The sequence below is a fragment of the Clytia hemisphaerica genome, unplaced genomic scaffold, assembly GCF_902728285.1.
Source record: "Clytia hemisphaerica strain Z4C2 unplaced genomic scaffold, Clytia hemisphaerica genome assembly, whole genome shotgun sequence".
Taxonomy (NCBI): Eukaryota; Metazoa; Cnidaria; class Hydrozoa; order Leptothecata; family Clytiidae; genus Clytia; species Clytia hemisphaerica.
The window spans coordinates 1,257,163-1,282,817 of record NW_027104101.1 but is presented as its reverse complement, the minus strand read 5'-3'; the positions used below and the strand labels follow the sequence as shown (position 1 = coordinate 1,282,817).

Sequence of the window (25,655 nt, the reverse complement as noted above, 5' to 3'; positions counted from 1 at the left end):
GGGCCCCAAACCTGCATTTTGACAACCAGGGGTATTCTGTAAAAATTTTATCAAATAAATTTATGCCCAAAACCCTCTAAATCGTATTTCAAAACTATGGTCAAAATTTTGTATTCATATCTTAAAGATATCTCGAGAAATCGCTAAAATTTCAAACCTCCGTTTTGGGGGCCATTAGAAAAAAGCTACCTATCTTTATACGATTGAAAAATATTGTTGAAATTGAAAATTTTGAAAAAGAACTTCCAGGAAATAAAGTAGAGATGTTAAAGGTTTTCATGCAGCAAAAATCATTGTAAAATCTCTTTTCCCCTAGATTTGAGAGAAATTTCAAATTTATGATCGCCGTTTTGGGGGCCACATACTGTAAATAAAGATGAAGATGAAAATAAAGAAGAAGAAAAATGAAGATCTTGTAGAAAAGTGCTATAACTGGTATCATTTTCACTGAAGTGGATCCTTGATCATCGAACGTAGTCACTGTGAAAAAATTTCTCAAAAATAATCATTCTGCTGTTTTCTGCTGTTTTTTGGGGTCAATCACTTATTAACTTTGTATCATAACTTTATATTGAATAAATATTTTAGTGAAATTTCTTCACAGTGATGACCTTCTAAGATCAAAAAATCTCTCCAGTGAAAATGAAAGTTATAGCACTTTTCTACAAGATCTTCATTATTTTCTTCTTTATTTTCATCTTCGTTTTTAGAATTTTTTTAAAGCCTTTTTTTATTTCAAATTGTTCCATTCACAAATATCTCTCCAACGATACCAAATTTATAAATATTAAAGAATTCCTTCAAAAGTTATAGGTATAAAGATAAAAGATTGCACGCTTATCGTGAACAGACTTTAATTTGGATTTTTGCTGCTCACAAAAATTAGTACCCTTAAGGTACCACCTCTTTTCGGGTATAAAATGAGTCATTTTTTCTTAAAAAGACTTGTCGTGAAGTTCTTAGTTTATCGTTGATAGGCAATTCAAAAATAAAGTTTGAACTTTGGTTAATTTTGTGGTGAAAACTTTTGATGTTTATTTTTCTGATGTCTATACAAGCACCATTAGCCAAGAAGCTTTTCTTCAACAAATTTCCATTTATTCTTTTTTCGTAATAAAAAATAATGAGTGCCAGAGTCTATTAGAAAGAATGACCCAAAATGAATTTCACGATTCACGATTCATCAAATTAATGGTCCGATAGCTTTGGATCTTTTACAGTGAAATTGTTTAAGTAATTTTGAATAATAATTAGTTTAATACATTTTAGATTTACATGGGACATTTTAAAACTAATATTATTTATTCATTTATAGAAGCAGGTATAAAGTACAGTTGTATAATTTTTTTTTACATACAGTCATACAAAGAATACGTAATATTTTATCGATACAAGCATCGAATAAACTGTTTATGTGATTTTTAACCGTAGAAAATTGCCTCAAAAAGTCTTGTTGTAAGATAGATTTTTCTTAAAAGACCTTGAAAAACCTACAATTACTATTTTGTGACCAATTCGAGCGTTTTGAAGGACTTTTGAACTTTCGCTTAAACACTACTCGTATAGCTTCCTTTCAGTTCTGGTGATCTCATTGTCATGTAAGAACTATCGTTTCTTTCACTTCCCATCACGCTACCTATTCAAAATGAAAAGAGTTTTGATTAATATATAGCAAATACTTTCCATGATTTGATCCGGGGGACAGTGGGCTTACCAACTGACGGTACGTGTGGCGAAACAATTGGCTTTTCTGAAAACCTTATTCGCGAGAAAAAAGCTTTTTTCTAAAATCTGCCTTTTGTCATGAAGTTTTCTTTAAAGGAATACACCTTTTCGACCGTAGCCGCCAATTGTCATGCGGCTATTTGCGAAGCGAATATACATGAGCGAAGCAGTTTTGCTATAGTGTGTGCGTACCTTTAAACTCTATATACCAGGGAAGCGCAGAAGGAAAATTAAAATTTAGTTCCCATCTGTTAAATGTAGATAAGTATTTCGTTCAAGGTTGTGTTTCTCGTTCAAATATAGGTATCAATCTCGGTTTGGTAGATGGTTTCGTTAATAAAGTTGATCTTTACGGCACCGAAAATGTCCGAGTTAGGGCTTTTTTCCAAAAGAGACATTTCGTCGTTTCCGTATATTTTGTATCTCTTCCTTCACCTATGAGACAGCTGATTGGTTGATATTTTCGTACTATCAGACAACTGATTGGTTGATATTTTCGTTGTTATGGTTTCGATCTTTTTATTTTTATTTATCGAAACCATTTTGTGAATTTTTTATTCGAAGAATATTTACTGGAAGAATTTTATCGACCTGGAAGATTCTGGAAAACTCTACCAACTAGCTACCAGTTTAGTGAATTTATTGCTCTGCTGTGGCGATTATCATTTGGAAAAATCATATAATCAGTTTCATCCACCATAACATTTTGGATTCAACAAAACACAACACATAACTTTGTGCACCAACAGGGAAGTATATATTTGTTGACTTTTTCCTCACTTTTAGCAGTGGGAAGGAAATTGCACTCCACCTTTTACAGTCATAGTTTTCTTTTCACTTGAGAGAAATTTTTCTTGACACAAGAGTTAAATTTCCCAGCATCCTGTCTATCTGTCTGTAACTATCTGATCTGATTAAGAAATATCAACACCGACAGACCGACACTTTTTAAATAAAAAATTTGACGTCCGACTAAACCAGAACAATCCTAAATATCCACTATTTCTATATTTCTCTCATCGTGTTCGTCAAAATGTCAGGACAATCAAGACTTTTTCCACTAGGGGCTAAAAAATTTGGGCCAAAATGGCCAAAAATTTTTAATTCTGTTATTCAAGCATTATATTCTGTCGAAAGTTTTTGTGACTTTGTTTATAATTTTGACATTAACTGTGGTAACTCAGGAAAGTTAATGATTAGGGAATTGTTTATCGCTATGTCAAATGCACCGATTGAAACATACCATTTGATTCCTTCTTTTTGTCTTGGGACGGATTATGATCACAGTCACTTTCAACAGTTTGATGCTCAAAAATGTCTAATATATTTGCAGTATATACCAAATTTATGATTTAAATCTAAGTTCTGCACCAGAAGAATCTGTTTTTACCATATCTAGCTTAGAGTGTATATTATGTCAAACATTTTATAATGCTTCAGAGAAAACTACATATGAAACTATCTGTCATATTGAGTTTCCTAATCGTTTTAACCATCATTCAATAAAAAATGAAGTTTCAAGATTAGTTAATGCCCCACATGGACAGTTGCTTCAAGACTTGTATGATTCTGCAAATTGTCCATCTCTCACAATAGCTACGAAAAGTAAAACAATTATCAACATATCTGAATATTTGATTGTCTCACTAAAAATATTTTGCTATGATCAGGCATCAAACACTTCAAGAAAACTAGTTCCCAACCTCAATATTGAAACTCATTTTGAAAATGCATTACTAGGGAATCTAAATTTGTTTCCATTTTGATGGTTGAGAGATTCAATTTCTTGATTGCGAAAACAGGACAATTTTATAACTTTCACTGACTTAGGTTAGTTTTTTAACTCAACCTTGGAGCAAATGGACTGATTGATAATTGGATTTCACTGAGTTCTTCTTCTTCTACAACATTGACTTAACTGGCAAGTAAATTAGAAAAAGGTGAACCGGGGGATGGAACCGAGATGAACTCATCTGGTAAACCGGCTGAATCGAGGTGAACCCAGAACCCAGCTTCTGCAGAACTTACTTTTAAATGTTCTTTGTGCATTTTTTGAATGTGGAAAAGTTTTGTTGTCAACATACTTGAAAATTTTCTTAACTTTTGCCGTGAACTTTTGAACCTTCTTTGACATGCCTTTTGTCGTCAACTATAAAAACTTTGAAAACCTTTGTTGCTTATGAGTTAGTTTATCTAATCTTTCCAGCTCACCCAAATAGAGACTTATTCGCATGCATAATTTTGCGTTCTTTTAAACCATATGTAGTTAATTCCTGTTACAAAAAATGATGAATGAATCTGTAGGGGTGGTACAGTCACTTTCGGTCGGGGTTGTGGATGGCAAAATATGTTGTTCTTTGATTAGTTAGGGTTTGTTGTTCTTTTTTTGGTGCTTTTTAATAGATATTTGTCGTTCTTTTTAGATGGACTGGAAACGTTAGATTAAAACAGTCTCTTTTCTCCTTTTTGTTCGCATACCTTACAAATGTGGAAATAAATTCTGTTTTGAACTTGATACCTATATAATTGTGTTTTAAGTGTGGAAAGCTGTCAATTTGGAAATTTTCTTCCACGTTTGTCTAATACTCTCGGTTAGTCGGGGGGTTTGGAATAAGCAGGGTGCAGGGGGTTGGAAGAAATCTCAAAATTTAATTAGCGAGGGGGGGTTTTCCCTCCTTGCAATCTGTTGGAAATTATGAATACACGTTGTTTTTTTTATAAGGAACACGTTTATAAGGAACTCGAGGCTGAAAATGGTTCAAAAAATAAGGAATTGTTAAGGAACTGCTCAGGCTGAGAATAAGTGGATTTGAAAATAATGTACCTTATTGGGACTAATTTGACCAAATTTTGATCTTTCAAGGGGCAAAAAGTTCAAAATTTCCTATGTAGTAAGGAACTCGATAAGGAACTTTGAGACTGAAATTCTCTGTAAAAATAAGGAACTCCAGGCTCAGAGCAAAGTTAAGGTTCCTTATAAAAAAAAAAAACGTGTATGAAATTGCTTTGTCCTCTTTTGAAAGTTTTTTCCTTTTTTTAACATTATTAGTATATTATGATAATGCAAAATTACTTTTTTTTTAATTATGAAATTTTTAGTGAAGGTGAAGCGTGACGCTACAGATCAAATCTGTGTTTTGACTGGACTCACCAACCTTTATGATTATAAGGGTACAGTTTGTTTTTTATTTTTTTAAATTCAAAATGCCCTGAATGTGTTACTGTAGTGTTTTCATCTTACTTTTCTTATATTGTTGTTTCTTTAAACTTTTTGCTATTTATTCTAGAAAATGAAAAATAGAACGGTTGAAGCTTCATTTTTCATCAATGAGAGAATCTACAGATGTCATTTTTATAGAGAGGGACTATAAAATTTTTGCGAATGATAGGATATTCGGAAAGACTGCAGCGAATGTATTAAGTAAAACTTCACAAATGCCATTGAATATACAGTGTTTGTATGTCTTAAATTTCTTGCTTGCAACTTGCGAATCGAGGAGGCTCTGGATCGCTTCGCAACTTGTCGTACTATCAGACTATTCGGAAAGACTGCAGCGAATGTATTAAGTAAAACTTCACAAATGCCATTGAATATACAGTGTTTGTATGTCTTAAATTTCTTGCTTGCAACTTGCGAATCGAGGAGGCTCTGGATCGCTTCGCAACTTTTATATATATACGGCTTGTTTTGCGAAGCGAATATACATGAGCGAAGCAGTTTTGCTATCGTGTATAAGTACCTTTAAATCTCACCTACGCTGGGGAGCGCAAATGAAAAATCACTATATATATCCAATCTTTCAAACGCAGAAATGATTGAGAAAGCCGTCCGCCCTTCCTTAGATCAAACCTAGAATCGCGGCGGAGAGACCTGGAATTACGGATGGTTAAATTCGTTTTTTTCAAAAAGTGTCGCCTCGTGCGTTTAGATATATCAATTCTTAAAAGCTACGGAGATATAATACACGCGGTTACCGGTACTAGATAAGCCTTGTTTTTATCTCCTTAAGGTTTAAATTAGGAAATCTAAAGAAGAGGTCGGAAAATCAGCGCGGGCTGGAAGCGTTCAAGAAGCGTTCAAATGGCGCTCATTTTTCAAGAAGTCATTGCATTGACTCGAGCAAAGACTTTCGAAGGGCTTTCGAACTTTTCCAAATTCGAATGTTGACTAAAAACAACATTGTTTTGAAAAGAGAAATTGGTGTTTTGAAAAGAGATGGTGCTTGATGAAAGAAAGCAGCTGAACTGTGAACTTGCGGAATGAGAAGAAAGAAGATGGAACTTTTATTCTTTCATCGACAGGCAAGGCTCAACAGAGTTGTTGCTTCATTGCAAGAAGAGGATCTAAAAGCTGAAGAAATGAACTGTATACATATGGTGGGAAAGCCATTCATTTTGGCTTTTGGTTTAGATTGAATCTTGGTAGTATGTTGAAGTGTTGGACTTATTGTATATTTTGAATTGATGGGGAAAAAAATATTTTGCGCTTTTGGATATGGCTAACCTGGAAGAATTTATCCCTCCCCTTATTCAGTGGAAGGAGAAATGTTTGTTTGTCGTTGTTTATGACATTTTGGCTTGACCGACCCTCGATGATGTGGGATCTTTGGTTGTTGTTTGTTGTTTATGAATACTGGGAATACGCATCGATGGTCAGAGAAATAGAACATTGACATGTGATTGTATTAAAAGATTTTATTGTTGGTAATGTTAATTAATGGTAATGACTTGTAAAATGTCGAAATACAACGACAAAACATGACATTATGTTTATGGATGCATTTTAACTGTTTTAAATTCCTGTGCTACAGCCGAGAAAAAAGTCACAGATTTTTTACTTTTTATGTGAAGAGTTTGCTCCTGTTTGTCAACAACTCGAGTAAGAGGGTAAAAGTATATATACTGTACTTGCCTCCACAGCAAACTTAAGCTAAGAGTTTCCCAACTTTGAAAAAAATCACAGCAAGTAAAATTTAGAGGTTTTACTTAGTAGAATCGTTGAAGAATAATTTCTATATGTCAGTTTTTTTTATCTGGTTTTTCTTTATTTTTATCTCAGGATTTTACAGCGCTAATAGTTTAGATATAATTTTTAGAACTTTGTTAAATTTTTCAGAATTTACGATGCAATGATACAATATTCCTAATTAATATGGTTATTGAATTTTTAAACTACATAAGACAACTTATTTCTATTAAATTCTAGTCTTGAAATCCTCTGTATTTCACATCTCTGTCTCAATAAACCGAGTGACTTTTTTTGATTCTCTGGGCTCTTTGCAAGGAAGACCTTTTGAAGAGGCTAGAGAGGTATTTTCCCTCCAGGGACGAAATTTTTGCCAAGTTTTCCAGCGGGTCTATGACACAGGGGTGTTTATGTTAGGTAAAAAGTTTTCGAATGTTATATTTATTCGAACGTTCGAAATTTAAAATTAGAAAGATTCGAAAGTTCGATTTTGAACGCAAGGAGTTCGAAACCGGAAGTAAAACGAGTTTAAAAAAACAAAAACTAAGAAATAAAAATACTCAAGGCTCAGGGCGGACAAATGATTATTGAACTTTTCACAACGATTCATGAAAGAAATCATATAATTTTCCTCAAATCCGTAGAAGTAAACGTCGTAAGTTTGTACACCTGAAGTGTTTGAGCCTCTAAAGAGGCTCGGTCTTCCTGAACCTGAGCAGTTGTCGGGGTTTCGCGGGGTTTACATTTAAGAATTAATTATGAGTCTATTTTAACTTGCAATTTGTGAGTGACCCTATAAATATTTTGCTTGCAACTTGCGAATCGAGTGACTTGCCTGGATCGCTTCGCAATTCTTATACATATACACTAGTTTGTCCATTTTTTCACACCTAAACACAATAGAAAAATGTGTAAATAAAGGATTGGACCGAGTTTAGGGTAGTAAATTAAATAATAAAGTCGCACGCACCTGACCGCGCGATTACGGTCGAAAAGGTGTATTTAATCAGTTTGGGGCCTCTGTATCAGAAAAAATAGCAAACTCTTAATTGATTTGGTTGGTCGTTAACCAACTTTTTCTAAAGAGCACGTCATTTTTATTACTTTAAATGACCAATTATCAATTATCTTATAAAAATTCCTATCCAACTCATCTGGAAAATCTTGGATGAAAAAAACCCAGAGAACTCGCGAAAGATTTTTTCATAAAAAATTAGGCCTTTGGGCTTTAGCCTAGGTTTTCAATAAATGAGTCCAAAAATAAGGGGGACCCTTAAAGTTTTTCTGTGTCGCCCTTCTAATATCAATCCATAGTGTATTAGGCATGTCTGGTCCAAATTTGGTGCTTTGTTCCGAATTTCCACGATAATTACACCAATCAAGGCTACTATCTAGGCTCAGAGGAGTGTTCTTAAAGTATTCTTATATTCGGCATCACTGAGTCTCAGTGAGTTTGCCTATGTATGTTTAGTGTAACTTACTCGTTTTTTGTAATTCGTCATTCGGGTCTGCATAATTGATAAATTGTAAACTTTCTGCACTTGATAATGGAGTAGACTCGATATCTATAATTATAGTAAAAATGATTTTAATGTCCAATATATTTATGGCTTTCCATCGAAGGGTCATTAAAGACTGGAGATTTTTCAATTCATTGAATACCTTATTACACGAATATTACTAGTCATTTATTAAAACATGAATTGAAAAATTTCGTGTTAATAAAAAACCCCTTAATTAAAACCAGCCGTGGTGTCCTTGAAAAAGCAAATAAAATTCGTGTTAATTTTTGGAGTGTTGATTTCAAGGCTGTTGAATACTTGCTTAATCTGGACGGAAAGTCTAAAATCTGATTCCATGTTCACGAAAATTTTGCTTTAATACTATCAGTGCCGAAATATATTGGCAATTTTGGGTATTTTAACGTTTTCTAAAATTTAAAGCTCGGGTGAGAGTTGTAATTTCAGTACTTCCACTTTGTTCCAGTGGATTTCTCGATTTGGGATGTGTTAAGTGGCTTCCAGGCTATTTTCTCAGCCATGTTGGAAAATTTTTGAGCTTTTAAATTATGAGATTCTAAGGTCGTCTAAAGTCTCAAGTCTAATGTTAAAACTCTACTTTCTAACCGTACTTTAAAGCACTTGATAAATCATTTGCAGTCTTGATCAGTTTTGAGGGAATTTCCCTTTAGTGCCAAATTTTACGGCGCTGATTATTTGGACGGAAATCCAGGTTAGAAAATTCAAGAAAATTTGCAACACTGATAAGTTAATCACTGCTACTTTTTAAAGGGACATAAAAGTAGTAAAATGTAAACATTGCGCGAACCACGTGTCATTAAAGAGAACAATTAAAGTCACGTGTCCAAAACAAACTTGTAAAACAATTGAAACAATCAAAATCAGCCATATTTGTTTTGGTTTTTTATTTTGACATGTGACATTTGTTTTGATTTACAAATTTCTTGGTAAGAAAGTTTCTTTAAGAAGAGAATCATTGATGTCACTGAATTTCATTGAAAGAGTATCATTGTACACAATACAGTAGACTCCCGGTTATTCAAACCTGCACTTATTCCAATAATTCGGTTATTCGAAGTGAGATGGCGTTCCCCTTGGATCCGCTTACTCGACCCTGGTAAAAACACTCTCGGTTATTCGAACTTCAGTTATTCGAGCTTTTAGTTATACGAAACGATTTCTATTCCCCTTGGGGTACATTATAGGCTAAATCACTCTCAGTTGTTCGAATTTTTCTTATTGGGAGATTGTCAAGTGAGAACATTAATTTTCTGCGATTGAAATAATTTTTTTCCTTTAAAAATCAGGTTTCAATATTCAGGGCTATATATCGCTATTCAAGCAATTTCTTTGTGTTTATTACGCTCAACTGAACTGCAATGCCTCATTACTTCAGAAAAGTCCCTCCAATTAAGGTTAATAAGTTGAGAATCTGGTGGGAAAACGAATTTTTCAGTTATTCCAACTCCCGGTTATTCGAATTAAATTCTTATCCCCCTTGGAGCTTCGAATAACCGAGAGTCTACTTTAAGTCATAAACTTTGGTTGAAAACAAAACAAGGTTGAAATTAAATTTTGCTATAAAGGTCTTAAAGGCTACTGGAAACATTTTTCATCATCAAATAGAAACATTTGAAAACTGAATATGCAAAAAATTTCACTTTGTTTTGATGAAAAAGTTGCTAGTGGCAACACCTCGATCAACAGAAAGAAAACATGAATTTCTCTGAGGCGAGTGGGCCACTTGGAACAAAGACTAGCAATTGGATTGCGGCTTGTTTATGTTTCATCCCAGCTGGCACACAACGTCAAAGCAACGTCCATGTGACATTCATAACGTCCAAATAACGTCATTTAAACGTTAAAACAACGTTGTGTGCCAGCTGGGATTATAAGGGAATTTGTTTCTAGTGGCTCCATACCTTAAGCGGAAACCGATTTGCATTCTTTTTAGCAAAAACTATTTCAGGGGTGCGCTCAGCTCAGTTGAGTTTCAGTTTCAGAAAAAGGATAATAAGTTTGTTGAAAAAACTCTCGTAGATACTTACATCTGACGGGATTTCCACGGAATTTTGGGAAATCACTTTCCGATTTTTTCTCAATAAAATGTTGCACAGCTTTTGATAACGTCTTGAACAGTCGTTCAGGCTAAAATAAAATAAGCTATATCTTCATGGATGGAAAGTTTTACTGAGTCCATGTCAAAAATCTTTTTTTATAAGCAAGTGTCTACCTCAGGCTCGAATTATGCTTAGTATTCTATTGTTTTTTAAACAATAGAGCCATTGTTTGGGTACCAAAAACTGAGCCTGCATATGCTCATAAACGTTATGCTTATAGAAAAAAACATGTAGCAGTTGTTAAAACTCTACCCTTCTAACCTAACGTAGAACGCTTCCAAATCGTTTATGGCTATAAGATTTCGAAGGGAATTTCCCTTTTTTCTCAAATATTATGACCTTGATTGTGGATACGTCATTCAGTATAGCAGTTGTGATAGTGATTCAAAAGTCGCGAGTTCCAATCCCACTCCAGTCATCAGTTTAATGGTTCACTACTAAATTGAGATTTTTGCGCTACATGTTTTTTATGGAGAACAAACTATATAAGAACATAAGGATTTGACGGCCAAAATGTTCAGAACAAAATGGACAAAAATACCCAAAAAATGGCGAAAATAAGAACATGTTAAGAATATTTTTAGGCTTAAAACTCAAAAAGTTAAGAAAACCCGAAGGTTTCAGACATTTTGGATGTTCTTATAAAAACAAGCAACATGCTGAATGGACCTACCTGTTGATCAAAATCAGATAAAAGTAGGTATTCTACATTTTACTATTGGTATTGAGCAAACACGATAAGTTTTAGAACAATGCAAAAACGTCTGATTTATTTTCTTTTATCATTGTGTAACTTGGTCGTCTTTTTTTGAAAATTTTATGACGAAAAAAATTTCTGAGAAAAATTACTTCAAACACATTTTAAAGTACCTTGCACTCTATCTTTCTGACAAAAATCAGGAAAAACTAATGAAGCAATTTTGCACCAAGTCCAAAAAAACCTTATTTTTAGGTAGTTTTTGGCCCAAATTTGCGAAAATCCGTATTTGACGACGAAAAAAAATTTCCCGAGAAAAATTACTTCAGCCACATTTTAGGGTGCCTTGCACTCTATCTTTCTGCCAAAAATCAGGAAAAACTAATGAAGCAATTTTGCACAAAGTCCAAAAAACCTTTTTTTTAGGTAGTTTTTGGCCCAAATTTGCCCTCAAAATTTTTTTTTCAAAAATCGGGCTCCGTCACTTTTCAGACATTGCTATTTTGTATCATTGTGCAAAAAATTAAAAAAGACTAATGAGCCAATCCCGAGAAAAGCTGCTAACAGGAAAATGGTAAAAGGGAGTTTCCCCAAAAAAACGAAAATCCGTATTTTACGACGAAAAAAAAATTTCCGAGAAAAATTACTTCAGCCACATTTTAGGGTACCTTGCACTCTATCTTTCTGCCAAAAATCAGGAAAAACTAATGAAGCAATTTTGCACCAAGTCCAAAAAACCTTATTTTTAGGTAGTTTTTGGCCCAAATTTGCCCCCCAAAATTTTTTTTCAAAAATCGGGCTCCGTCACTTTTCAGGAATTGCTATTTTGTATCATTATACAAAAAATTAAAAACAACTAATGAGCCAATCCCGAGAAAAGCTGCTAACAGGAAAATGGTAAAAGGGAATTTCCCCAAAAAAGCGAAAATCCGTAATTGACGACGAAAAAAAATTTTCTGAGAAAAATTACTTCAGTCACATTTTAGGGTACCTTGCACTCTATCTTTCTGCCAAAAATCAGGAAAAACTAATGAAGCAATTTTGCACCAAGTCCAAAAAACCTTATTTTTAGGTAGTTTTTGGCCCAAATTTGCGAAAATCCGTATTTGACGACGAAAAAAAATTTTCCGAGAAAAATTACTTCAGCCACATTTTAGGGTACCTTGCACTCTATTTTTCTGCCAAAAATCAGGAAAAACTAATGAAGCAACTTTGCACAAAGTCCAAAAAACCTTATTTTTAGGTAGTTTTTGGCCCAAATTTGCCCCCCAAAATTTTTTTTCAAAAATCGGGCTCCGTCACTTTTCAGGCTTTGCCATTTTGTATCATTGTGCAAAAAATTAAAAAAAACTAATGAGCCAATCCCGAGAAAAGCTTGTAACAGACGAACAGACAACGGTCAAATTAAAGGACCTCCCGGTAGGTCCAAAAATCGTGTACTCTCGTGTTCACACTATATGGCAAGTCCTTAATGATAATAATGATATGAATTTCATGACAAACCTTTTGATTATAAAGTTTATATGTATTTTTGGCAATCACTAAAATGACCAAATCTATAACTTCGCCATCATACCTGAAAAATGGAAAGAAAGAAAATGAAAATTTGCTTTTAGATTTCCTCGGTATTCTTGATCCGATATCAAAATTCAAAGTTGCCCATTTTTACAACCCTGTGTCACAGTCCCGCTGGGATCCTAGCCACACTGGAAAATTTGGCAAAAATTTCGTTTCCGGTGGGAAAATACCTTGAAATTTCAGCACCACTGGGACATTGACTTTGATTTCATCCCCAATCGAAATTCAATGTTAAAAAATTGCACTCCAAAACCACAACCCCACTGTTTCTTTATCCTTTGGACAATAGAATTACTATCCCCATCGGAATTTCAATAGCAATTTTTATCCCCACAAAAGAAAAAAATCTCACCAGGGCTGTGAGAAAGGGATGTATTTTTACATAACATTGATGATCATAGTCTCCAAAGTACTTTAATATTACAGTGCATTCTTTTTAACTCGAACCTCTATAACTCGAATGTCACCTTAACTCGAACAAGTTTAATGGTCCTTTCGGTTCACAATACCTTCTAAGCCTTACTCCATAACTCGAAATTCCCTTTACTTGAGCAAATTTGCGTGCCCCGTGCGTGTTCGAGTTATGGAGACTCTACTGTATTATCCATTAGGGAAGCTGGATTGATTCAATGGCTCTGGTACAGATGTTTTTCACTTATTGTTAAGTTACGTAATTTCCACCATTATGGAAGCAAACATTCGATTTGCGTAAGGAATCGCTACAAATTTAAACGTTTGCTTCTAAAATGGGAGAAATTACGAAAAACCTCTATAGAATCACTATCGTGACATAATTCTAGTTGAGTTTCCATAACTCAAAATCACACGAGGGACACATTTTGCTTGAGTTAGGGATATTCTGGTTTAGCGAGTTTATGTATTTGCACTTTGGAGGACGGTAGAGTGACTGAAGCGATTTGGAAAAACCCGCGGTTCTAACCCGCAAAATCGAGGACGGTAAAAGTGCTGATTTACCGTCGTCTTCAGCTGGTCATGATCTAGCCAAATTAGAACCTTACCGTCTCCGTCGCTGAAAACACATACATAAACTCGGTATTGTTAACTGAAGGGACGAGAAAAGTTGTTCGAGCTTAGGAGACATTCGAATTTTAGAGATTCGTGTTAAAGAAAGTCTACTATACATACTTATAACTTAAAACAAAATTTCCTTTGGACGTAAAACAATCTCTTAACAAATAAGAGCCATCTGCCGAATCTCTTAGCTTGCTTTTTGAACCAGATCTCGTGAGTTTTGGGTGGTAATAAGGTATATCTTTTAGCTCAGGAAATTGTTTGAAATCTATAAAAGAAATAAAAAAGTGTAAATTCAATTCCAATTCCACATTTCTTCCAATTTCATCTAAAGTCACTTTGATGTTAACACGTATTATGCCCCCCCCCCCTCAGTGGTTTGCGTGAATGTGTGAATGGGCTTTTTCACTTGCCTGAATGCGTGAAAATTAAAAGAATAAATGCACGAAAATGCGTGAATTGGAAAACTTTTCGTGAACAAAAATTGCGTGAATTGCGAAAAAACATTGCGTGAATGCGTGAATTTGGTACCGTGAAAAGCACAGGTCAAAATCATATATTGGGGATCATGTATAAGATTTCTTTCGAAAGAAACTCACTTCGATTACACTTGGGGGTTTCTGGGGAATTCTTAAATAGTAAACTGCATACTGACACAGTCTGCTAGACATTAATAAGGTAATATTTGCTCTTCATCTTTGATTCTTTCTACGTGATTAGATTGACACTACATGCGCGATAAAATTTATATTATTGGTCTTCAGAGGTTAATATATTCTTTGAAAACTTAACCTCTGATACTCAGGGTATGAATTTTGGGGAAAATTGCGTGATTGCGTGAATTGAAGGTCCACTGGGGGGGGGGGGCTCCATAATCGGTATTACTAATAGCGTCAGATAATGCTTTGTCAACCATCAGTATAATGTAAATAAGGCTTAGGATACACGGGCAAGATATTGTGCAGAAACTTAACGGTGGCCTAGTTCCTAATCCTTGTCCCAAGAAGCCAAACACCAAAAAAAGAATTGAAAGAAGTAAAACAGCTTACAATTAAAGGGAGATTGATTCTTCTTCTTGGTAGATGGTGGTTTTTTAGGACGTAATGTGCCTTTAAAATCCAAAGGTTTAAAGGATTAAATATTGACAAGAATAATCTTTAGTAAACAATAAACGATTTAATAGACCAATTCACTGTGTTGTCATTCTGTTTTGGTTTGTCTTGTTTAGTTTAGAAAAACTGCATTGAAATGCAGGATAATGGAGACAAATGCCCCCCTCCCCCCAATTTTGCCCTCGGCTTTTGTCGCTTTTACCTCTGTGTTTTCAAGCTGAAAATCTTAAACAAAAGTGAGACCAAGCGAGATCACAAAAACAAACCAAAGGTCGCTAGAAGCAACCGTGGCATGAAGGTGGACCATGCAGCTACGGTGCTCAAAGCTGTGGGTTCGACCTCCAGCTGGGAGATATCAAAGAACTACAAATGCTACCTATACTTGATTCCTCTCTACTTGATGTTCATTAACTACGTTTTTAGCTAGCTAAACATATATGGTTTAACTAAAAATCATTATAATTTCAACGCCCAGATGACACAACAGTGTTTTCACTGAACATTATATGGACGTTAGATCAACGCTTTTTTTGACGTTGTACATAATATGCTGGTTGGCTGGGATTTTTTTTTTATTTGATTTTGTTAAGTATACAAGTAAGTAAGTAAGTCTGCGACCGCAGTCGGAGGCTTCCCGAAGGCTTCTCTTACGATGACTGTCTACCCGAAGGTAGGGGAGTGCACCACTCCTTTCCCTGTTCTCCACTTACCCTTGATCCGTCTCTTAAGTTGCTGAGCATCAAGCAGAAAGGCATCAAGTGCCATTTTGGGAATCTTTGGTATGACCCGGCTGGGGATAGAACCCACAACCTTGCGCACCATAGCTGGATGCTCTACCTTCATGCTACGGTCACTAAGTATACAAAAACAATTTCACACCAGAGCAACTTGTAAAAGTTTTTCACTTTAATGTTAAACATTGGTACAAATTTTCAAAAGCTGAAATTATAAAAAAAGAAAACTAAGAGAAAGGGTTCAAGTCTAATACAAAGGGAAAAGTGAAAGTTATATCACCTTCATCATTACTGGTGCTCACTTGGGAACTGGTATCCGATATAGTCGTTGTGGTGTCTAGGAAGTAAGAACAAGCAGTAAGTTTTGACGTTATGGTCCATTCAGATGATATGGTAGTTTTAAAAAAAAAAAAAATTCAGATGATATACACCATTGCAATGTCTTCTGACATTACATCATGGACCCAACAACTGATGGTTGTAAGTGACGTAAAATCAGTCAATACGTCAAATTCAACCAATCAGCTGTTGGGTCCATGGAATACATTGCAACGGTGCATATCATAAATAGCCATTGATTTCGAAGTTCTGAAGAGGCTAGATTTGCAAATTCTTGGATGAGAAAAATGAAGCCACTACAACGTTCATCTAACGTTATTTGGACGTTGTGAACGTTAGATAAGCGCCAAAAAAACGTTGTGTGCAAGCTGGGTTACCTGGAATCGATTCATTTTCTTCACGGTTAAAGTCTGTGTAAATATCGTCTGCTGATTGCCCGGCTAGAGAAGAGGATTGTTAGAATTCATGATATTCATGACGTTTTATACGGATCAACCCAAAAAAGACCCGGTCTTCGTCACTAGTTTTGAATATAAACAATAGAATTAGTGACAGGCACCGTATAAAACATTACGTCAATTTATTGTTCAAATTCAAATCTATAGTGGCAAACACCCCGGTCTTTTTTGGGTACTTCCGTATAAAACATTACGTCATGCATACCAGGAAATGTAAGAAAAAGGCAAACTACATGTGATATAATTTCACCTTCAATCAAAGCAAAGGACAATGTTGGTGATTTGGTTATGATATTGAAACACTGCTTAAATTTATAAGTGTTTTAAGCTCTCGTTCATACAGTCGGCTTTCTGCCCTACCTTTTCTAATTATTTGAGTAGGCGAAAAGTGGACGCAAAGTTGGCAATAAAAATTGGCAGTTAAAAGCTTGGAAAAGATTGAAAGAATACATTGCATTAACTTCAAGAGGGCAATGCATTGACTTTAGACAGCCAACTATCTGCCCACTTTAAAATTTTCACTTTTACGACTACGAGACTATGAGGACATTGTCCACAGGTCCCTTTGAGATAAAAAAAGTTTGGATGAACTCACTGTAAGGTGTTGGGATGAAATCTTTGCCAAGTTTTCTGGCTTTCATTTCCATGAAATGATTCACTGTTGTAGTTATCGTTGTAAATGTTCTGACTGGCTGAAAAAAGATGGTTCACTTAATATTAACCCTCTGTCTCAGTTATCCTCTAGAAAGATTTTTTAGTTAGTAGAAAAGATACTAATAGCGAAGACAGTTAAGAAGGAATCCCGGTAAACAGTTCTGTCAATTTTAAATTGAAGGACGCGACACATCTGAAATAAATCATTTTGAAGTTTCTTGAGATCATTCTAAAACCACTTTATAAATATCCTAGTGAACTTCGGGGTTAACTACCCTCGAAATAGAGTATATATAGGTTATAAACCCCTTTCTCATAGTCCCGGTGGAACTTCTTCCCATAGTGGCAAAGAAATTCTCTATTGAAAAACCCACTGGGGATGGTTTTGGAGTGCAATTATTTCCCTTGATCTCCACCTGGTGCTGAATTATATGGTATTTTCCCCACTGGAGAAAACACTTTGGGGCAAATTCCTCTAGTGGGGCAAGGGTCCAACCGAGTCTCAAACACAGGGGTTAATAAATAAATGGAATTAAATCAGCTGGCACACAACGTTCTTTCGACGTTTTTCTAACGTTCACAACGTCCCATATAACGTTAGAAAAACGTTGTTGTATGCCAGCTGGTAGAGATACCTCTTCATTCATAACTTTGTATAATTTAACCGGATCGTTTAAAGTCAAAATGATGATCCTTCGTACCTCTGTCAAGTCCCTTCAAAAAAAGATTATATGATTTTGATTTAAAGATTTAGAATAATTCAAAAATTATGTAAGGCGAGACCAATTTAATTTGTTGTTCTACGGGCGCGACCGACACGGCATTTGCTGCAAACAAAATATAATAATATTGAATTTCATATGCCACAAATTTCTAATACTAGTCATTTAAAAAATTTGCACTTCAAAAAAGTTGAAAAGAATCTAGAATCATGAATTTTATGCACGAAAGATTTTATTACAAACTCCATCACAGATGAATGATGAATTTTCGACCAAGATTATTTGAAAATATTATTTAAAGACTAATCCTTGATTAATGAAAATCTTGTTTTTATTTTACCGACCGACCGACTCATATTTTGCTAACGATCTGCCCGTATAACAACAAATTAAATTTATCTCGCCTAATTATAAAAATATTAGTCCTTCTTATTATTTTTCATTATTATTTTGTACTTTCAACACTTGCTTTCCTTGAGGTCAGATCTCAGATCGTCACCATATATAAGAACAAACTATGTGAGACTGCGCTCTTTTTTTATAAGCATACGGGAGAATCCGGTCAAGCTCAATATGCTTAGCAAAATCTCATTTTTATGCTTATTTATATGCTTAGACTTCGATTTGTTAATTTCCTTTGGGTTAATGAAAATTTCGAACTTAAGTCAGCACATTGATTCGGCTCAAAAAATGAAAATTATTTTTGTAATTTTGCTTAGCAAGCGAAAATCCTTGATCTAAGAAAGCTCAAACAGCTTAAAAGTAGACCCTAAAAACGTCAGCGTTTTAGAAAAGTAGCACGAAGTTTTTTTGCACTTCAGCATTTTTTACCGAATTTGAGCCCAAGTATGCTTATAAACGTTATGTTTATATAAAAAATAGTGTATATAAGAACACAAGGCTACAATGGCTGAGATATTAACCCGATATTAGGAAAATTTCAACTTTATCCAAAAAAGTGTATTTATTCCATTTTATTATGGAAAGAGACAATGCATACCTCCACATCAGTGTAAAATTTCCTTTGGACGACCTGCATTCACGTAATAAATAAGTTCCCATGGGATGATGCTGTAAGATTTTCGTCCCTTCGTCTGCCGTCAACTTTTCATAAAACCAGCTGATTGTATCAATTTCTGAAAAGTGTTTTTTTTAATTAGAATTTAAGTAGGAAGAAAATTCTTAGAATCCATGACATCTTTTAGGAACGCAGCCGCATGGTTTTGGTTCAAAAGTAGAAAGGATTTTGAAACTTATGACTAAAAAGAGTGACTTCCGTTAGCTTCTTAAACTAAGCTTATAATAAGTCGTCTAGCATGTTAAGTCTATCTAATTTGATAGATTTGCCGAGGAGTTTTTGAATGCAAATGCTCAGGGTTTTCGGTGCCCCCTTTCAAACCTCATAGATAAAAGAACACTTCGTGAATCAAATTATACACAGTAATAGATACAGTAAAAAATTAGTCACCATCGTCATAAACCGTATAAGTAACCCAGCTGGCACACAACGTTGTTTCAACGTTCATCTAACGTTATATGGACGTTGTGAACGTTAGATAAATGTTGAATAAACGTTGTGTGCCACCTGTCCCGATCTGGAAGCTTATTGTTTAACTTTTTGTTAACTTTTTCCTCTGTTTTCGCTTTGCTCAGTTTATGATCACGTTACCAAATACTCCTCTCGGGATTGGTTTAAGATTTAATCACGTGATCAAAAAGTGAGCAAAATAAACTAATTTATCGACGCAAGTTCAAATAAGAAACAATGGAAAGACACAAAAGGATTCCAGAACACATGGCTCCATATGTTATACAGTCAGTCTCATTACCACTGAGTCCTGGTGAAACATCATAAATATGTCGATCGTCACCTAATGAAAAAATGATACAAACAATACACTCATATGTTTATGATAACAGTTATAGCCCACTCCTAATATCATTTAGGCTGAGATTGGGGGAAAAATAAGAACATCGTAAGAACAGGGCAAGCCTGCCAAATTTGCTTAAATATTCGCATTCATAAGAAAATCTCGTAATTGCATTAATTCTTTCCATGAATTTTGCCCTTATGTATTACGCAATGAAGTAGATAAGATAGAAAATGAAGATGGACATTTTATTGTTCTCAAAATCTAGAGAGAATTGTTCGGAGTGTAATTTATCCAATTTAATTTTAGGGAATGAAATTAAAGTCAATTTTCCAGTGGGGCTGAAATTGTAAGATATCTCCCCCACCCGCGGGCCCAGGCCAGCCCGAATCAAGACGTCCTAATAAAATAGAATTGGGAATCGTTCAACATAATAAAAAAGAATTGTGTACTCAATTCTTATATTCTAAATTCGCTCTAAAAATTATAACTTTTCGATAGGTATGACGTACCGTATGCTACAGGGGTGCATCCCAATTCGTTGGTTATTCGAGTTAATTGTACATCAAGTGGTCCTTGCTGAAATTGCAGATGATATGGAGTTTTATAAGATACTTTAACAGAACCACTTGTACCACCTTTTTATTTTGCTGATGCACGTGATACAATTACACTAGGGGAAAAAATGATGCTCCTTTTTCTTTGATCTGTATATTATTCAATGAAAAGAAATTCATACGATGAAAAGAAACTTTTAAGAAGACCGGAGAAGAACCTTTTGTTTTATTATATGCGTTTCCCAGTGTCTTTCGTGAGCGCTATCAGAATTATCAAAAAAGCAAGCTATGGGACTGGAACTTACTAAATTATCTTGGCTTGCATTGGAGATAATCACATGAGATACTTCTTTGTCTTTTCTAAAATAAGTTTGAAACTTATAAGAAATGTGACACGTACGTCGTACTGTAATTCTAGTATCTACTTTAAAGAGCACCACGCCCAAAACAGGCGATGATTCTTATCTTTCACATAAAACGTTTTTTTTTTAGCCTTGAACTACAATCTTGGTGGAATATATTGAGATTTTAGCGGATTTTAACGTTTTCAGAATTTAGAGTTTGGGGGAGTGTTACTATTTCAGTACTTCCACTTTACTTCGATTTTGGAGGGGTTTGTTGGCTTCTAGGCTATATTCCAGGCCTTATTGGAACAATTTTGAGCTTTTAAATTCTGAGATTTTATATTCTCACATTAAAACGCACACATCATTACGTCCGCCACAATTCATTATTTCGTCCACTATTATTCATTATATATTAGTCGGCCCCTACATTTTGACGAGGTGACTAAAATTAGGGCCGATTAATAATTAAGGCCGACTAAAATAAATGCCGACTAAGTTTTGGCCGATAACCCTGACATTGTTTTCGAACGCGTAAGATTACGTAATTCAAAAACAAAACGTTAAATTTCATTTGTTGTCAAGTTTGAAATCATATTGCATTGCCGTTTATCTTTGTAACGTCAATTTTATGACTTATTTTTGTTGAGAACTTCTCCTTCTGAGAGAGGGAATTCCCATCAGCCAAATCCAGGGTATTCTTTGGTGTTTTGGTGTTTTTAGTAGCGTAATAAAGCCTGGGATACACATTTTACAGGTTGTAAAATAAGTAGTATACTTGACGGAAACGGTGAATTCTCCTTTCCTTGTTTCACATTCTCGAACAATATACGTTCCATGTGGTTTGTTACTTAACATGTATTCCGCTTTCTCTCTCGTAAGCATTCCGTAAAAACCAGGGGGTCCCTCGTTTATTGCAGGTGGGATGTCTGTCGATTGTCTAATAAGGTTAACGCAGATAAATTCTGGTTCATAAGCAAATGACAATAATATAATTCATTACGGATGTCAATTCGTGATATGCACCATTGCAATGTCTTTCTGACATTATATCACGGACCAATTAGCTGATTGGTTGTAAGTAACGCAAAATTAGTCAATACGTCACTTTCGACCAATCAGTTGTTGAGTCCGTAGAAGACATTGCGCCATGGTGCATATCATGAATAGTCTTCCCTCCCTTGCCAGAAATACTCTACTCATAATCATTGAGTTTAAAGCCCTCAAGAGGCTAGATGAAAGACTCTCGAATGTCAAATGAAGCCACTTATTTCCCATCTAAAGAGCGTAAATTTCAATTTCTGTAGTATCACCTTTTTGGAAGTCTGGCTTTCCGAGGATCCCGTAGTTGATCATTTATCATCGGCGATTTTGGCTCAGCAGTTTTCTCCTGATCACCGAGAACTATTTATGAATATAAAGAGAATATATTTGGTGGATGAAATTATGAATGCCATCGAAAATTCAGTTGTGTTTTCGGACCCCTCCCCTGTTCTTATTCGGACCCCCTTCTATTTGGGACCTATGGGTATTGTGTTAGACGGGATCTGGCCTCTCTCAATCGTCTTGATATCCCAAAACCTCAAACTTGAAAGTACTGGATTTCGGAGAGTGCCAGAAAGAGGGGGTTAGAATTATGCTCATTAACGTATATCCGTGAGTAGAAAATGGTAGAATTGTAGTCAAGAACTTCATTCAGTGGGGTCTTCATTGTTCGAGTTGAACACCCGCGGGGAACAAAACTCTGTTGAGCAAAGAAAATTTCGAGTTATGGAGTAAAATTTATGAGGCATTGTTGACTATAGGGACCATTAAACTATGTTCGTGTTAAGGATACATTTGAGTTCTAGAGGTTCCAGAGAAAAAGACTCAACTGTAGTAATCTGTACTGTTTTTTACGTACTTAAATAAGGTGACGGCATAAAACCTTTATTGTCAGTAACTTCTTGCTCAAGGACGTGTAGAGCAGCACTTTGAATGTTCATAAAATGGTGTGCATCAGGTTGCTCCTAAAATGAATGTAGTCTGCCAGGTTTACAACTGCTTATGGGCGATATACTTTCAAAAACGCAGCTCAGGCCAAATTTAACTTAAATTTTAGCGCTCGAATGGTATGAAAAGAAAATTTTCGAAAATGGGACAAAGGAGAAAAAAAGAAATATCTTCTAATGACAATAACAGTTTATTGCAGAATTTTACAGAGAAGATATTTCGATATCACCAATGTTGCTAGTTATAGCCGAGGTAGTCGGCGCCCTTGAGACTGTGAAGCAACCGAATCAAGATTACTGGACTGGGAACGAATTGGCCGATTGTTCGACTCTGTCGAATGAATGAGAATAAAAATGAAAAATTCTACTAACCAATTGAAGAACAAAATGTTTCTCTTCTTGGTGTATATTATGGTGTTTGATTGAACCATCAGCTGCCCTAACAAATAAAATTAGTTTGGCTTACTGAGATCAAAAGAAAAAAGGCAAACTTTGGCAACAGAATTTCAAGACAGCACTTTGAACAATTCGAATTACAGAGAGATTTGAATTATAGAAAGTATTTTAAGAAGGCTTTTCCTTGACAGTGTCTAGAAAATAGTTCGAATTACAGAGGTATTCGAATGAAATAAAGTATTATAAGAGGTTTTCTCCTTAAACGGGACTGAAAACAAGTTCGAAGCCCCTTACCTGAAGCTAAGTACTTTACTGTGCAGTCGCTCGTTAGACGGTCTCAACAAGTAAGAGCCATATCTTGAATCTGTTAAGATTTTTTCGGCAACCTCCTTAGTCATAGTTGAATAGTATGGAATAGATTGCTCAAATAAAGGTTTTTGAACAAGTGGTGGGTACATCTGTGGTTGAGTGAACTCGTTGGATTTCTTGACGTATGTAGTCCTGAAGAGAAACGGGCGTAAATATTTCAATGATAGACGCCCGGTGGTACTAGTTTTGCGAGATGACGGGTGTGTCTGAGCCAAAGTTTGAAAATCAACCCTTAAAGAGACTGATCTTCGAAAATTTTGTCCATTTTTTGACGTTATTGCCACCCTTATAGATTTAATATTTCCTAAAAATTGATAGAGCCCATCTTTCATTTTCATTAGTTTGAAACCCTTACAGAGACTCGATTGCTTTTTAATGTTTTTTGTGCCCCTTTGAGGGACTTTCGAGGGTGCGAGAAACAACCCTTATAGCTGGCACATACCCGGCACCCATCTAGATTCTATTGAATCAAGCGGTCGTGGCATGGAGGTAGAGCATCCGGCTACGGTGCGCAAGGTTATGGGTTCAAACCCCAGACAGGTTATTACAAAGATTCCAAAATGGTTCTTGATACCTCTCTGCATGATGGGGGTACCCAGCAAATTAAGAGATGAGTCAAGTGGGAAATTCAAGAGAAAGGAGTGGCGCCCCTCTCTACCTTCAGAAAGACATCTAAAGAAAAGGGAGCCTTCCAACAGCCAAATACCATAAAATGAAAACAATTCCTAAAGCCATGAGAAAAAGGTTCAAAATGCTTTCTCTTACTAGTTTATTACAAATGCCTTTTCCAGCCTTTAAACTAAAGTCTTACCATTGCTGAGAATCAGTTTGAATTTTGTTTTCGTCTTTCCCATCATTGTTATTATGATTCTTGCTTTTTCCTTTAGCCTTTCTCATGCTATTGAGAAAACTTCCACTAATTCTCTTGGCCGCCATAGTGCTCAAAACAATTACAAAGTGCGGTTCGCAACCAGTATTGAAGTAAATTTCCTATAAAATGCTGATTTTGTAGAATATTGGATATCTGTATCACCAACGTTCTTTCTAAGGATAGCCTTTACCATGTTGGTTTTGGACTTCCTTGAATATTTATTCTCTCCTAGACTGTTACATGACTATTAAACAAGACCATCCAGGTATCCATGTTGTAATGATAAGAGGTGATTCAACATTTATTCCATTTAGTCATTGTTTATATTATTTTCATTAACTTGTGTTAGTGTATAATATTGAATGATCTGAAATATAAATAGATAGAAACAATTATGATAAGAATATTCCAGGGCCAAAATAACCAATATTTTTGTTAAATCAGGTTTCATTTTTACTGTTAAAATTCTACACATCATTAAGTTAGTTAAATAGATAGATACAATTATGATTAGAGAATTCCAGGGCCAAAGTATCCCATATTTGTAAAATCAGAGTTCATTTTTACTGGTATAATTCTACACATCGTTAAGTAGTTAAATAGATAGAGACAATTATGATTAAAGAATTCCAGGGCCAAAGTATCCCATATTTGTAAAATCAGATTTCATTTTTACTGGTAAAGATCTACACATCATTAAGTTAGTTAAATAGATAGATACAATTATGATATGAGAATTCCAGGGCCCAAATATCCAATATTTGTAAAATCAGAGTTCATTTTATAATTCTACACATCGTAGTGAAAGTTAGTAATAACATACCTACATCAATTTCTTACTGCATGCCGATCATACTTTTAAATATCAAAGAATTTAACTAATCATTTAGTTCATAAAAATCAGTTTAGATAAAACAAAATACCTTCGAACTGCGGATAAAATAATAAGCAGCTTATAATGTAAATCTATTATGCCATTGACATAACGAGTGAAAGGAGATTTTCTTTTAAACGTTTTAATTTTATATAAGAAATTTAAAATCTAGCAAAGCTTGACAAAACACTATTTTAAAAGGGTATGGAAAATAAATAATTATAAATATATTTTTCAGGGAGTTTTACTTTTATACAGACTACCAGCATACTATAATTAACATAACATGCCAGGAAGGAAAACCAGGTTTTTATATTTCAGATTTAAGACTTCACAGGATTCAATTTTGTGTGTTAGACTCTAATACATGTTTTTTTATAAGAACGAACTATATAAGAACATACGACGAAACCAAAGTATTAAGAACATGTTAAGAACATTTTTAACCTTAAAACTCATAAAGTTAAGAATATCCGAATGCTTCAAAATGTTTGTAAGTTCTTATAAAAAAGATGAAAGATGTAGAATCAAAGAAAATCTTTTTGCTGTAATTCTATATTATCAGACTACCCAAAACATTTATGATATATAGTCCACTTTTATCATACTCCCCTAGAAGATACCCCAAACCATACTTTTATAACATTCAATAACTTAAAAAATATTTTATCGAGTCCGTTACATAGTTGACCCTTGTCATATAATCCTAAATCACATTTTACTAA

The 25,655-nt window shown here is 34.8% G+C and overlaps 1 protein-coding gene across 1 annotated transcript; it reads right to left on the bottom strand.

Moving 5' to 3' along the window:
• Positions 1 to 1,324: 1,324 nt before the first annotated feature.
• LOC136813045 (uncharacterized) lies at positions 1,325 to 24,419 on the bottom strand. Its single transcript, XM_067069559.1, has 20 exons — positions 23,997 to 24,419; positions 23,111 to 23,317; positions 22,793 to 22,859; positions 22,333 to 22,438; positions 21,743 to 21,833; positions 21,208 to 21,369; positions 20,391 to 20,445; positions 20,041 to 20,107; positions 19,487 to 19,528; positions 18,658 to 18,793; positions 17,571 to 17,649; positions 16,877 to 16,973; positions 16,201 to 16,263; positions 15,765 to 15,821; positions 14,688 to 14,747; positions 13,753 to 13,906; positions 12,532 to 12,604; positions 10,260 to 10,359; positions 8,173 to 8,256; positions 1,325 to 1,636 (listed from the first exon to the last, which is right to left on the bottom strand). Exons 1-20 carry the CDS (start codon positions 24,119 to 24,121, stop codon positions 1,548 to 1,550), a joined length of 1,914 nt encoding a protein of 637 aa, XP_066925660.1. The 5' UTR covers positions 24,122 to 24,419; the 3' UTR covers positions 1,325 to 1,547.
• Between the last annotated feature and the right edge of the window lie 1,236 nt (positions 24,420 to 25,655).